Source organism: Anarrhichthys ocellatus, unplaced genomic scaffold (assembly GCF_004355925.1).
Source record: "Anarrhichthys ocellatus isolate YVR2014 unplaced genomic scaffold, GSC_Weel_1.0 scaffold7, whole genome shotgun sequence".
Classification (NCBI taxonomy): domain Eukaryota; kingdom Metazoa; phylum Chordata; class Actinopteri; order Perciformes; family Anarhichadidae; genus Anarrhichthys; species Anarrhichthys ocellatus.
In genome coordinates this window covers 9,491,731-9,504,618 of record NW_022280037.1, presented here as the reverse complement: position 1 = coordinate 9,504,618, position 12,888 = coordinate 9,491,731, and the positions used below count along the sequence as shown (strand labels likewise).

General features: G+C 42.8%; 1 protein-coding gene across 1 annotated transcript; it reads left to right on the top strand.

Annotated features, from left to right (window-relative positions):
• The first annotated feature begins 8,803 nt into the window (after positions 1–8,803).
• On the top strand, positions 8,804–12,640 carry cldn11a (claudin 11a). Its single transcript, XM_031847666.1, has 3 exons — positions 8,804–9,214; positions 9,472–9,636; positions 10,940–12,640. The coding sequence occupies exons 1-3, from the start codon at positions 8,989–8,991 to the stop codon at positions 11,203–11,205; spliced, it is 657 nt and encodes a 218-aa protein (XP_031703526.1). The 5' UTR covers positions 8,804–8,988; the 3' UTR covers positions 11,206–12,640.
• Positions 12,641–12,888: the final 248 nt, after the last annotated feature.

Here is a 12,888-nt window from a genome sequence, read left to right as displayed (position 1 = left end):
GTAACCCTCTGCTTCACATTTCTACAGCTAGTTAAACATTCACATCTAGTTAAACATTCAAGAACAATTAGAGTTATAAACTGTCACATACACACCTGAAAAAATGTTTCAGAACATTTTGACAGTAGCTGTTTTTTGGAAAGGAGAACATATACTTTTTCTTTTTTGCCGGCTGGGTATCCCAGCTCATCTTGCAATCTCAAGCGGTGACTCTCCAAATTCAAAATGTGACATTACGCAATCATTGCAGTCACTTCGGTACGGGCCTGAAGGGAGCATGTCTTTATTGGCTGGAGCTGGGTAACAAAGCCAGTCTGATCTTAAAGCGTGTGGTGGAAAAAGTCATTAGGATTAAAGGCCCAATCAGATGCTAATCGGTTGATCGTGGGGGACAAACCGGGGTCTTGTTTGCCTGTTACAGTCAGAGCTAGACAAATAAGACAGGAAGGAGGAGGAAACTTCATCCACACATGCGCACACTATGTGCACGCACACAAACGCAGATGCACACAAACGGCATAAGAGGGCAGGTGTAGTAGATGCCCGCCATGGCTGACGTACAAGGTCACACAGATTTTGGATGAGTATGCTGGGCATCACTGAACCCACCGCTGACAGGGGAAGAGGAGGATGCATGTGCACACTTGTAAACACACACATACACACAAGCCTGTGGGGATCGATCTCTCTCTCTCTAGCACACAGTCACTTCTAGGCACAAACAAGCAAACACACACCTATACTAAATAAATACAAAAAAAATGTATGTCATGTTTGTTGGTTGGTTGTTTTAACTTTCACTATTGTCATGTGTAATGTGTAACATGTGCTTTGTTAGCTGTATAAATCAGGTGACAAGCACAGATGGCAACGGTGTCCAGAAGCTCCCATGAATTTCATTTTTGTTTTAAGTTATCGTCTTTTCATGTCTATTACTGGAGTATTGTATGGCATAGGCAACTGCATTTCCTTGTGTTACAGAATGACAATAAACTATCCTTCAATCCGTGAAGCATTTAGTTCTAATATGCACTCTATAGCCTGAAAACATAAGTTCTCCGGTTACGTTGGCTCAGATGATTTTATGTTAGTCCAAATATTGTTTTGAGTTACATGTCGGTAATTCAAAGAAAATAATTAAATCAAAAACACCTTTTCCGCAACATTTTTCAGGTTTATTTAGTGTCACAGCACCTTTCAAACACAGCCACAATTCAAGTTTTTAAAGTAAAGAAATGCCTAAGAATATTTGAAAACACATTAAAGCTGCTCACACCTCACACCCTTAAAACGACGTGTGTAAATGAGTCGTTAAAATCCCTGCTCCAGCCTGCAGGATCAGTGCTGAGCATGGACTTAAACACTCACATGTTCAAGTCCCCACTTGGCTAAAATAAAAATAAAGGTTTTAGATGTGATTTTAGCTTGACCATCAGGGGACTTCCAAAATGTCTCCTGTTTGTGACGCAGTCCCCTGTGGGTGGCTGTGTAACGACACCTAAGTCCACTGTTAGATAGGAGGGTAAGCGCTCACACACACACACACACACACACACACACACACACACACACACATATATAGAAATGCACAAGGGCAAAGAAGCCTCCATGATTAAATTGGTTTATTTAAGAGGGGGAAAGCAGGGTTGGCAGTAAGGGAGTAAAGGCAGATAGGGGGTAAATACATTTAAATGCATTTCTATGGTGAAGCATGCATATGGAATATGGTCTTTAAGCAAAGAAGCAGGATGACAGAGGCAGAGGAACATAGAAAAGCACCACGAGAAAACGCTGATAAGAAGGTGGGCTGTAAAGTAAATATTTGCAAGTAATTTAACATAAACAGCTCAAGCACATTACAGTAACATGTAGACACAAGCAAACACAAACACACACACACACTGAGATACACACATACCAGTGAGAGAGACACGCTGGTGGTTAAGACTAGAGCGGTTCCCAACTGCCTCTTTGACAGGCAGCTAAACCGCATTAGCAGAAACAATGGAGCACTCAATCTCTTCCACGTTCCCCGGAGAGTCCCAGAGAGGGGTAGCGGGGTGAGAGGAAAGAGATTTTGCCTAATATACGTTGGGAGGCTGGGGCTTTGGCATGACCTGGTTTCCAACGCGGCTGTCTGTCAGCTGGTAATTGAGGAATAGCAAGGTATAGGCCAGCGCCTGAGTCAGTGGATAAGTAATGATCTTCTTGGATCATTGACCCCCCGTCCATTATAGTTAATCTAATGTGAAAAATAAATAATGAAATTCACCTATGAGGCGATCCCTGGAACGGATCAGCACTCTTACCAATGTGTCAGCGCTCATTCTGAGGAGTGTCTTAAAAGGCGGCAAAAGCCAGTTGATTCCCACAGACCAGGCACAGCTGTTGTAGGAGCCTGAATGACAGAGGGGTCTGTCCGCCAGTCCTGCCGTCTGTCCTCAAAGCACTACTAACCGAGTTTTTTTTGCAACTTGGGGGCCACGGAATACACTCTAAACACTGGCATATGATAATTTGCGCATTCAATTTCATTCATTTCACTGCAGTTCTTTGAAAATGCTGCACTTGTGTATTTTATGAATCCATATGTGAATGCTACAAATATGGATTCTGAAGACTTTGGTGCGTGTGCTCTGGGAATCCCGACAGCGCCACACTGGCTGATTTCTCCGGCTGTACACAACACAGAGAAAACCTGCTGTGAGGTTATACTCCTGAAGTAAATTTGTGTCAAGTGGGAAATTGGAAGGGTCTGTGTTTGCCTCTGGACTCAGATGCCTAGGAACCGAATATTAATTGTGCACAAGACAAGTCAAACTTTCGGCGTTAACTTCTAATAAGCCTCAAATTACCCCTGCTGAAGTTCATTCTATCTTCCCTTATTGTAAAGCACTTTGTTCTGCATTTCTTGTATAAAAGGCATATTCCAAATAAAGTGTATTAATATTATTATTCAAGCCACTCAGCAGATATAAAGGTGTGAGCCATAAAACCAAAGCAATGAGCTGAAAGAGACTGAAACACTGTGTAGAGCTGAGGGGATCTGCAGAAATAAATGATATTCTTATGATAGGATATTCTTAGTGGGTTCATCATCTTTCACATTACATAATCCCTTGACCCATTGTTAATATGACAATATTAATTGAAAGAGTTCTAATATTTAAGGAGATAGTCCTGCACTTATTTGCTCTTCGAGATGAGATGTGTAAGAATTAACTAAAGGAGCTGGAGTCTGTGTTAAGCTTAGCTTAGCATAAATAATGGAGGCAGAAGGAGCCCCTGACCTGGCTCTGCCCAAAGTGTCCTCTAAAACTGACAAATGCAAGTATATTGTCTCATTTATTTAGCCTCCAGGTAAACAATAGATAGACGATTTGAGGTTTAGGGATAAGTTATGTGCTGGAGCTATTTGTTGGCGAACAACAGCTGTATGCCTGACTGCACAGCATCTCAACGTTTTGCTGTCACAGCAAAGTTCATGCTTGTACAGAGACGACAAACGGAAGAATTGCGCTCACCGTGTCTGGCAACCTGTGGCCCAGCTACACAAAAGAACAAACTCGCTCTAAAATCACAGTCTTTTTATTTATGGCTAAACAAACACGATGAAGTGTCTAAATAAGCTTTAGAGTTGCGGCTGTATAGGCATTTTTATTTAGGCATTACCCCCCCCCCCCACACAGACATCAGTCTTTTCAAATCTTTCTCGGAAAGAAAATGAATACGTGCATTTCCCAAAATGTTGAACTATAGTCCACATTTGGCACACATGGCCCAAGCTAAACTCGGTCCAGTACTGCAGAGCCCCTTATCGAGATGATATACAAGTTATGACGCAACTCCCTCCCTCTCTCCGTCTCTCTCTCCGTCTCACTCTCTCCGTCTCTCTCTCTCCAGCTCTCTCTCTCTCACTGCCCGACAAATTCCATCTCCTATATTAGATAATGCACAGCCCACCATGTAAAGAGCAATACATTGTTCTATTCTTGGTGACAACAGAGGAGAAAGGGGGAGTGAAGGAGGATTATAAAGAGCAGAATGATGAGGAGGCTAATTCAAGCAGTTTGAAAATGCTGGAGTGAGAATAAGAGAGAGAGGGAGAGAGGGAGGGGCAAGGCTTAATGAAAATAAGTGTATGCGCTAAGGTGCCAACTGTCGGGAGTTTTGAAATACGTTTATAGAGGGAAAAAAACACGTTTTAGTACATGTATTTTGGAAAACAAAATGCCCCTTTCCTAATCCACTCTTCTCACCCCGGCTACCTACATAAATCTCACCCCAGCACTAATGAACTATTATGATTACCGAGAATATTTACTGTGTTGACAGAGGTTACACTCCTCAGTCCCAGAGGACCAGAATGAGTTATGTATCGCCTTCCTTTTCACTCTCCTCCCTTGCCTCCGTCTGTCTCCCTTGTTTCCACTTGTAACTCTCTTTCTCTCACTTAGCCATATGGGGAATGACACATGTATCTCTCATCCTTCCCCACAGAGCAACGGGGCAGTGCGACTGTTATGTTCTGTGCGGTACATAGTTAGCAGAGCCTGTGGTGATGTATTGAGTGTAATGGCCAACAGTGTTTTGTTGAGATTAATTGATCCTAATGGCTAACACAGTTAGTGGTGAGTGATGGCTGCTCCGCTGCAGACACACTGGAGGATTGGACACAAATCAAGTTGCGACTCGGCTTCCACTGCAGCATCACGCTCCGTCTGTTCTGTCATCTACAGAGCCGTCCGAGACAAAAGAGATGTGTGAGGGACCATAAAGCAGCACTTCGGTCAACAGTTAGCCGCTTTGCTGGAGGCTTCTGTTCTAAATTGGGACATCCACAGTTTGACAACTTAATTGCTAAAAATGACTGTTCAAGTTAAATTAAACCTTGAGTATTAGCTCTGTTATAAAGTGGTAAACTGAGATGCACCCAGTAAAAGAACAGAACAAAAAAAATGCAGGGCATCATCGAAAAAGTTTCCTCTTAAAAAAAGTGAAGATGTCATGCAAGATTTCACATACAAATGCTCACTTTTACTTTAGTGTGTGACAATGCCTGAACATTCAAATATAGAAATGTCAGCAAAAACCATGCCAAAATTCCTCTAATACGCAGCCTTGGGTGTTAGTTGAGAGAAATGATTGACAACTGGGTCTTTCTATGTGAACTACATGCTGTCGAATGCCCACCAGGCCCACAAAAGCCCAACAGAGACCTGCAGGTTGAAATGATTTAGTTTGACATTATGAAGAAAAACTAATAGCAATTGCGGGTACATGTTGTGTTGTGTCCCTAAATGAGACACCAAGCACTATAGAAAAAAAGTACCTGCTTGATAACACTTTTCCAAACTAGAGGATCTTGTGTATTCTTCCGCATGTTGAATATATTGCTTTTTTTCTCAACGGATCAGCCGTGCAGCGCTTCGACAGAAACCTCATTAGTTCAAGTCACGTCCCCGTTGCACTGTATCATAAACTGATCCTCCTCTCCTCGCTGTCTGCCTCTTGTTAATCACCGAATGTGACTTGACAACTATTTGAAAAAGTACCCATCATTCCCCCCCGAGGCTGGGATGACTCATCGAGTATGGCCGCCGCTCGATCACATGGGCTGGCCTAAAAAAGGTTCCCTTCTTCTCTCTCTCCAATCACTTCATCATTGCTCCTCTTCACCTCCCCGCTCATAACTCATTCTCTTCGGACTGCGCCCCCACCACTGAACTGGACCGCTAAGTCCCGCTTTGCAGAGACAAAGAGTGTGTCATTGCACCTCATCTCTTTCAATTGCCTGACTGACAGCTCTGACAGCATGGAGGGTCGGAGAGGAGTCAGTCGGCCATGCTTCCTCCCTCTCCCACACCACAAGGTTTTAAACTTTCCACCGCGTACAGTGCCTCATCCACCCGCACACACACACACACTTACATTCCCCCGCCGCCTCCTCTTTCTAACCCCAGGAGGTCTAAAATCCCATCATCCCTCTATGTCAGCGTCGCTGTAGCAATCCCCCCCTTAATTTGCATAATATTCCTATTCCCTTGCCGCCTCACTCCTCCTGTATCAGACAAACTGCTCTGGGAATCATAACGGGATATGCCCTGCTCATGCTCAGACTACGTCTCATGACTTTCTCGCTATTAGTTTTGCTTTTCCACCCTCATGCACACACATTCATTCATTCATTCACTCTCTCTCTCTCTCTCTCTCTCTCTCAACCTTAACGTCTTTGATTTTTGTTCCTCTAATCTGTCCATCTGTCTGAGTGTACAACTCTATTAGAGGTGTGAGTGAGAAAGGTTGCATGGAGAGATATATGAATGAGGTACAGTGTAATCTGATTACATGGCTGACAGGCAAAAAAGTTGACCGGTTCGTATTACAACAAAGTGGTTTGAGACGGTTTCTGTGTGTTTAGTTTATCTGTTATTTCGTTGACACTTGACACACCCCGCACGCCTACATGAACAAACAGGAGACACAACCCTCAGTTGGCAGCGACCAACAAAAACACAAATAATGATCATCCACGCTGGAGTGTCAGCTGGGGCTGGTAGAAGGGCCAGAGGGCTGACCAGAGCCGTGTGAGGAGCTTGTAGATCGTGTGTTAGAGCTTTCTAATTGCCTAAACTCCAATAAGTGCCCGCAGCTCTCTCCGTCTAAGCAGCTGACTTGAATAAAACTCATCTTCTGTCAAAAAACATAATGAGGCTGCACTGAACTCAGCACCACCCGCAACGGATCCACAGAAAAAGTCATAATTGATCATCTTCAACGGAAGGCTTTCACTGTGAAGCTGCTGCAGGAAATATTGAGCACGTATTAACAAGACACATGTGCCATTACCAAAACAATCTGCTGCCTGCAACTTTTGTTTTTCAGCAGCTTTCTGTCCCGCTGATACATTGAAGTCTTTTGCGTTACTTCTTTTTCATGCAGCTGGTTGAATAATATATATATTAGTCAGCCTGTTAAATGTTGGTAGGTACGGTAAGGTAAGGTTCCAGTGTTGGGATACACTACTGAAGTAATGCACGCCCTCCAAGCAAATTGCAATGACCTAAAATTCCTGCTAAATGCATTCAGAACAATATTGCCTTTTTGGATAGCCGATTCTCATCTAGATTTGTTTCTGTCAACGTGACAAAACAAATGAGACCTGAAAATACCAGATCACATGCTTTCACCCGTTTAAACATTCATAACGCACACCTGATCTGAATCACATTTAATCACATTGTCACTTTTACCGGGCAGTGTAAACTGCCTTGTGACCAGACAAACAGCAGGACAGCAGAGCAATGGGCAGAATGTGAGAGGAAGAATTGGGCCAAGCATGCGGTCACTGTTGGTGACCTTGTGGAACCATCTGAAATGATGTCTCTGTCGTCCTCTTAGACTGATTGCTACGCTGCTGCCACATCACTGGACTGATGGGAGTGATGGAGGACTTGCTTAACTCCATCCAGCAAGGACAGTTAAAGAAGAAAACACTATGTCCTACAACACCTGAATGTCAACTGTACACCATTGCTGTGAAATGTCGCCCTCTGTTGATAATTAGGAATATATATATATAGAGCAGTGATTCCCAAATTTTGATTTAAGGGACCAGAAAAGCAACAGCAGTACAAGCAGCTACAAATATGACGGACATTTGCAAGCTGTGCATACAACAGTTTAAGCAGTTAGGAATAAACAACCACCTTCCTCACTGTAGCCTTGCAAGAATTAACCAGAAAGAGTATAAACAAAAAGAGTTTGGGACACCAAACACCATGAAGCAACATCAATTGATTAAGACACATTACCGTCAGAATAAAACATCATCAAAAGCAGCCAAACACAGAGCTGTAAAGACAATATAAGGCCACAGCAGCAGCTACAGCCCACCAACACACACTTTAAAGCAAAAAGCAAACAAAGAAAGAGAGCTGCACAGTCTTTTTGAGTCGTGTGTTGTTGTACTCACCTGCTGCACGGAGTTGTTTGGACCGTACACACACCACACCGCATTTTAGCATTTCGACAAAGCATTTCGAGCAAAGCCTGCAACTTGTTGTTGAGTAACTTCGGGGATGTGATTCACTGAGTGTGCCAGCCGAGCAGCCCCCCCCCCACACAAACACACACGCACACACACACACACACACAACACCCCCTGACACTCTGCCAGTGCAGGTAAATATTCCGAACACATCTTTCGGAATGTCACCTTGTCTTTCTTTCTTGAAATGTGGCCAAGTGGGCTACAATGCATATACAATGAATACACATATATAAAAAAACACTAAAGTACAAGTGTGCCACTCTAAAAGGCTACAAGTAACCTACACAAAATACTATTTTGTTACAGTAACAACAGTACATGTGATTCGTTACTCCATCCCTGCCGAACAATCCCACCACTCCACCCACAAGTTCTTGTTTAGGGGTCCAAAGTAGGTCTTTTGTAGAAAAGCTGCACATGATACAAACTTACTTACAGTGAGAAACACAATCCGGCCAGTAGATGGCAGCAGATTTTTGTTTAAATTTCATCCGCTTCCAACTCAGTCAGTCAACCCAGCACGGGCTGTATTGTATCATTAAGTGCAAGGAAGGGGCAGTGCACACCAGTTTTTGAGTGATACAATAAAAGTGGGGTGTGTTGTTTTCTCTCTTTTTACATTTTTTTTTTGTCGGAATCTAAGTTTCTGATTGGTTCTCCCTTTCAGAGTAGTTTTTTTCTCCCCATACTGAACTTTCCCCTATAAAACCTATGATGATGTGAAAGCTTCATTCTTTTGAATTGTGCAGCACAGCTCAGTAGATGGACTTACCAAATTGCGAGGAAAAAGTCAACTTTAACACTGGATTAACTTGTATGGGGGAATATCAGTTATAAAAGTTGGTCCATTTTGTTAATCACTCTCAACCTGCAGTGTTCAGCTTTGTAGCGGTTTCTGAACCCGGGATAAGTGGTCTTCACGCACAGTTTGCGCCATGGCAAACTCCTGTCTTCAACTGAGCGGCTTCCTCGTCAGCTTCCTCGGCTGGCTGGGCATCGTGATTGCGATATCCACCAATGACTGGGTGATTATGTGCAAATACGGCTTGAACACCTGCAAGAAGATGGATGAGCTGGAAGCCAAGGGACCCTGGGCAGAATGTGTCATCTCCACAGGACTCTACCACTGTTACTCCCGATCGCAGATCCTGGATCTACCAGGTACTGATTCTTGTACATCCCTGCAGCAGCACTGTTGTTGTCTTCTTTTCGACACATTTAAGTTGAACTTCTTATCCCACCTGATATCATGCAATTCATTTACAAGATGTTATTTCCACCACTTCTTCTGAATACAGCTCTGTTTTTATTTAATCCCCCTTTTTTAAGTAAAAATACCCACAAAGCTTAACTCTGTGATGGAATGTTTACTTTCTTTTGGCAGTAATATCATACATGTTTCATATGTGCTTGTGTAGCCTACATCCAGACGACCCGTGCGCTGATGATCACAGGTTCCATCCTCGGTCTCCCAGCAGTGGCGATGGTAATTATGTCTATGCCCTGCATCAACTTGGGCAATGAACCCCAGGCCTCCAAGAACAAACGCACCGTCTTGGGAGGAGTGCTTATACTCATAGTCGGTAAGAGACTCAACTTTACCTAATTCACTCAATGCAACTGTAATGAATGAGTGGAAAATGTCATGGTCAGACAAAATGTGCAGTCCATCAGAGCAGGTCTAATTGTTTTACGCTCACATGCACACACCAACATACCTTCCAACCGTTCCTGACTGTGACCTCTTTTTAATCCCTCTTCAAATGCATACAAGCTGCTGATGGAGGAGGATGTTGAATATGACTGTCTTCCTCCCAAGGGTGCACACACATATGCACACACTCATATATGCGCCTGTTCCATTGACCCCCTTCCCACCAGATCCCATCACATTCCTCTCCTCCACCTACTCTCATCCACACCCTCCCTTTGTCCCGAACTACATGGAAACACACTCCCTGATATGTCCAGTTTATTGTGCTTCTGAATATTTTACATCTTCCAAAGCCCTAAAATGAAATTTTAACACCTGTGTCCATTGTTTGACTTTTCTACTGCCCACGTTGTTCAGAGCAAAACTATTCCCAACATGTTCCACCCCCATTACTTCCATATGAAAACGTTTAAGACTTGAGTTAATCGATTTTATGTTTTGGATTTGCTTGTGTGTTTGCATGCTTGTTGCACAGCAGAATAAAAATCCACTCACCGCGTTGCCTGCATACTGGCAGTAAAATCGCCCCAACAGCAATTAGTTTGAGTCCAACTTTAATTATTTTTGTCAACTGTGTCCTCTGAAGCGTCAGCTGGAAAACTTTCATTCCACACATTATTTGTGGATTTGGTTATTGGCCTGTCTAGTGCAATATATTCAAATTGTACTGGTAGTTAAAGGATTTCATGCAGTTGTTCTGTGTTAACCTTGAGTGTATACTGGCACAAATCCAACATATAACAAATGTGTCCTTGTCAGCTGTATGAGGATTTCAGTATTTGTACAAGTCTTAGATCAGGCCTCCCTTCTACAGTTCAAGGCAAATCTTTTATAACACCATGAAGTCTTGCTGCTAAATAATATTATTGCACACATTCTTTCTTCCAATCTGTCATCCCTTTGTGTCTTGTTGAGGAATAAATCATAAAAAACTGTAATAGTTCCACTGACACTACTCACACCAGCATGCACCCATTCATATATCCTAGCCTTGTTAAAGCTCATTTAGTGTTTTCATCTGTGGTTACATTATACTGTCTGTTATTTGGTCTCTTTGGCACTCCTGAGTATGAATATGAGCAGCATCTACGTGCACCATTTTGCATCCCTATTTGTTGCGTTATTTTCCCTTCGGACATAGCACATCAACTATTCTCTCTGTTTCTTCTCAGCACTGTGCGGTATGGTGTCGACAGTCTGGTTTCCCATCGGCGCTCACCAGGAACACGGCCTCATGTCATTCGGCTTCTCCCTCTACACTGGATGGTTTGGCTCCATCTTCTCCCTGCTGGGCGGGTGCATTCTTACCTGCTGCTCCTTAGAGTCGTCCTCGTCTCGCCCCTACCAGGACAACAATCGTTTCTACTACTCCAAACAGGGAGGTGGAAACCCGCCAGCAGCCCCCTCCACCAATCATGCCAAGAGTGCTCACGTCTAAGCGGGGGGAGAGATTCTGAAGCAGATGTGTAGGGAACTGTAACTTGTATATAGAGACATACACACTAGCACACACATCCAATCACAGTTACATGCAAACCTATACCGGAAGAGAGGGAGACACATAGACACACTCATTCATCTTCAAGAAAAACACACAACTCCTTGATCGAGCACACAAACATACACAAAACAGACCTGCACACATCCAAACACACAAAGACTGTTCTTGTTGGAGCTCTTTTTTTTCGCCGCCGATGGATTGTTTTGTCACAGAGCTCATCTTCCAGCCTCCTCGTGTTGCGCTTGGTGTGGACCTGCTGTTACATAGTTGTACAAGCTTTAATTAACTGCCTGCACACAAACCTGAGGTCCCAATCACTTGAGGCCTTGTGGACTGATCTTCTTTAAAACTTCTATTTTTCTACTTAGATGCACCTACAGATGAAATCTTATGAGTGTCTTCGTTGATGAATCTGTATTTTAAATCGTATAATACACTGATCGGTTGTTTTGATTAGAGCAGGGTATGACAGTATTATGTTTCGAATTATGTTCATTAGCATTGTTTATGTACATTGATTTTTCCTTGACAGTATTGTTCGACTCTCTGATGCATTTGCCTCTTGAGTGATGGACTTGATTAAAAATTGCAGCACTGTTTTTCCCAGCCACTGCAGGATGACTGGAACATAAATTTCACAGGGGCGCTTTAACCAGCAGTGTTACAGTCTGTGTATTCAAGCCTTAGTGTGTGCACTGACTTGGCAAAAATATTATAGAGTACAAAACCATAATCTTTTGTTCATTTCTCACTCATCCAATAGTAACATTTCATAATCTAAACCCATTTTATGATACTAACTTTACGCAGCTTATCCTGTAACTGTGGAATTATACATTTCCATTAAACATCTTAGTCTAAGTTCTACACATAAAACAGGTCTGTAGCTGAAATTATGTTTCTACAAGCGTGCACAAAAAACACAGTATTATTTAGATCAGCTTCTCTTACGGGAATGCAATGACTTGAATGTTCAATATCTCAAAAGTGCTCTGAACACAGATCCCCACAGAAGCAATATTAGCTGGTTATTTATTGTTTCGCTGATGTTTTGTTTGATTTTCTGTAATAAAGACAAAACAATGAAAAGTGCCTTTGCCTTGAGTCGATAAGACGTTCACATCCCATCCCTTTTTTTTTTACTCCATCAGGATGTTAGGCTTACATTTGATATAGAGTGTGTGTGTGTGTGTGTGTAAGTATGTGATGCACATGTGATATACAGTCATCTCCGCCCTGGAACAAGCTGACTGTGATAGTGTTTCTTGTAGATTGATGACATAGATTTTCTATTGTGAATACGGGTGGGGGATATGTGTCCATGTTTGTGTGAATAAAAGCTGAGAACAATGAGAAAACATGAATTGTTTTTTAATGCATCATATCTGTAATCTGACACAGTGACCTTGAGTTAAGTCAGCACACAGCAGCCTGTCTCGAAGACACTCAAAGCCACACTCTGTACCGGCCCTCCCCTGCCAACCACACACACACACACACACAAACACACACACACACACACACACACACACACACGATATGCAACAAAGAAGTATAATTATGTCCAGTGTGTGGCTGATTGTGTGCTCCTCTGTCCATATCAAGGTCACAAAGCCATGT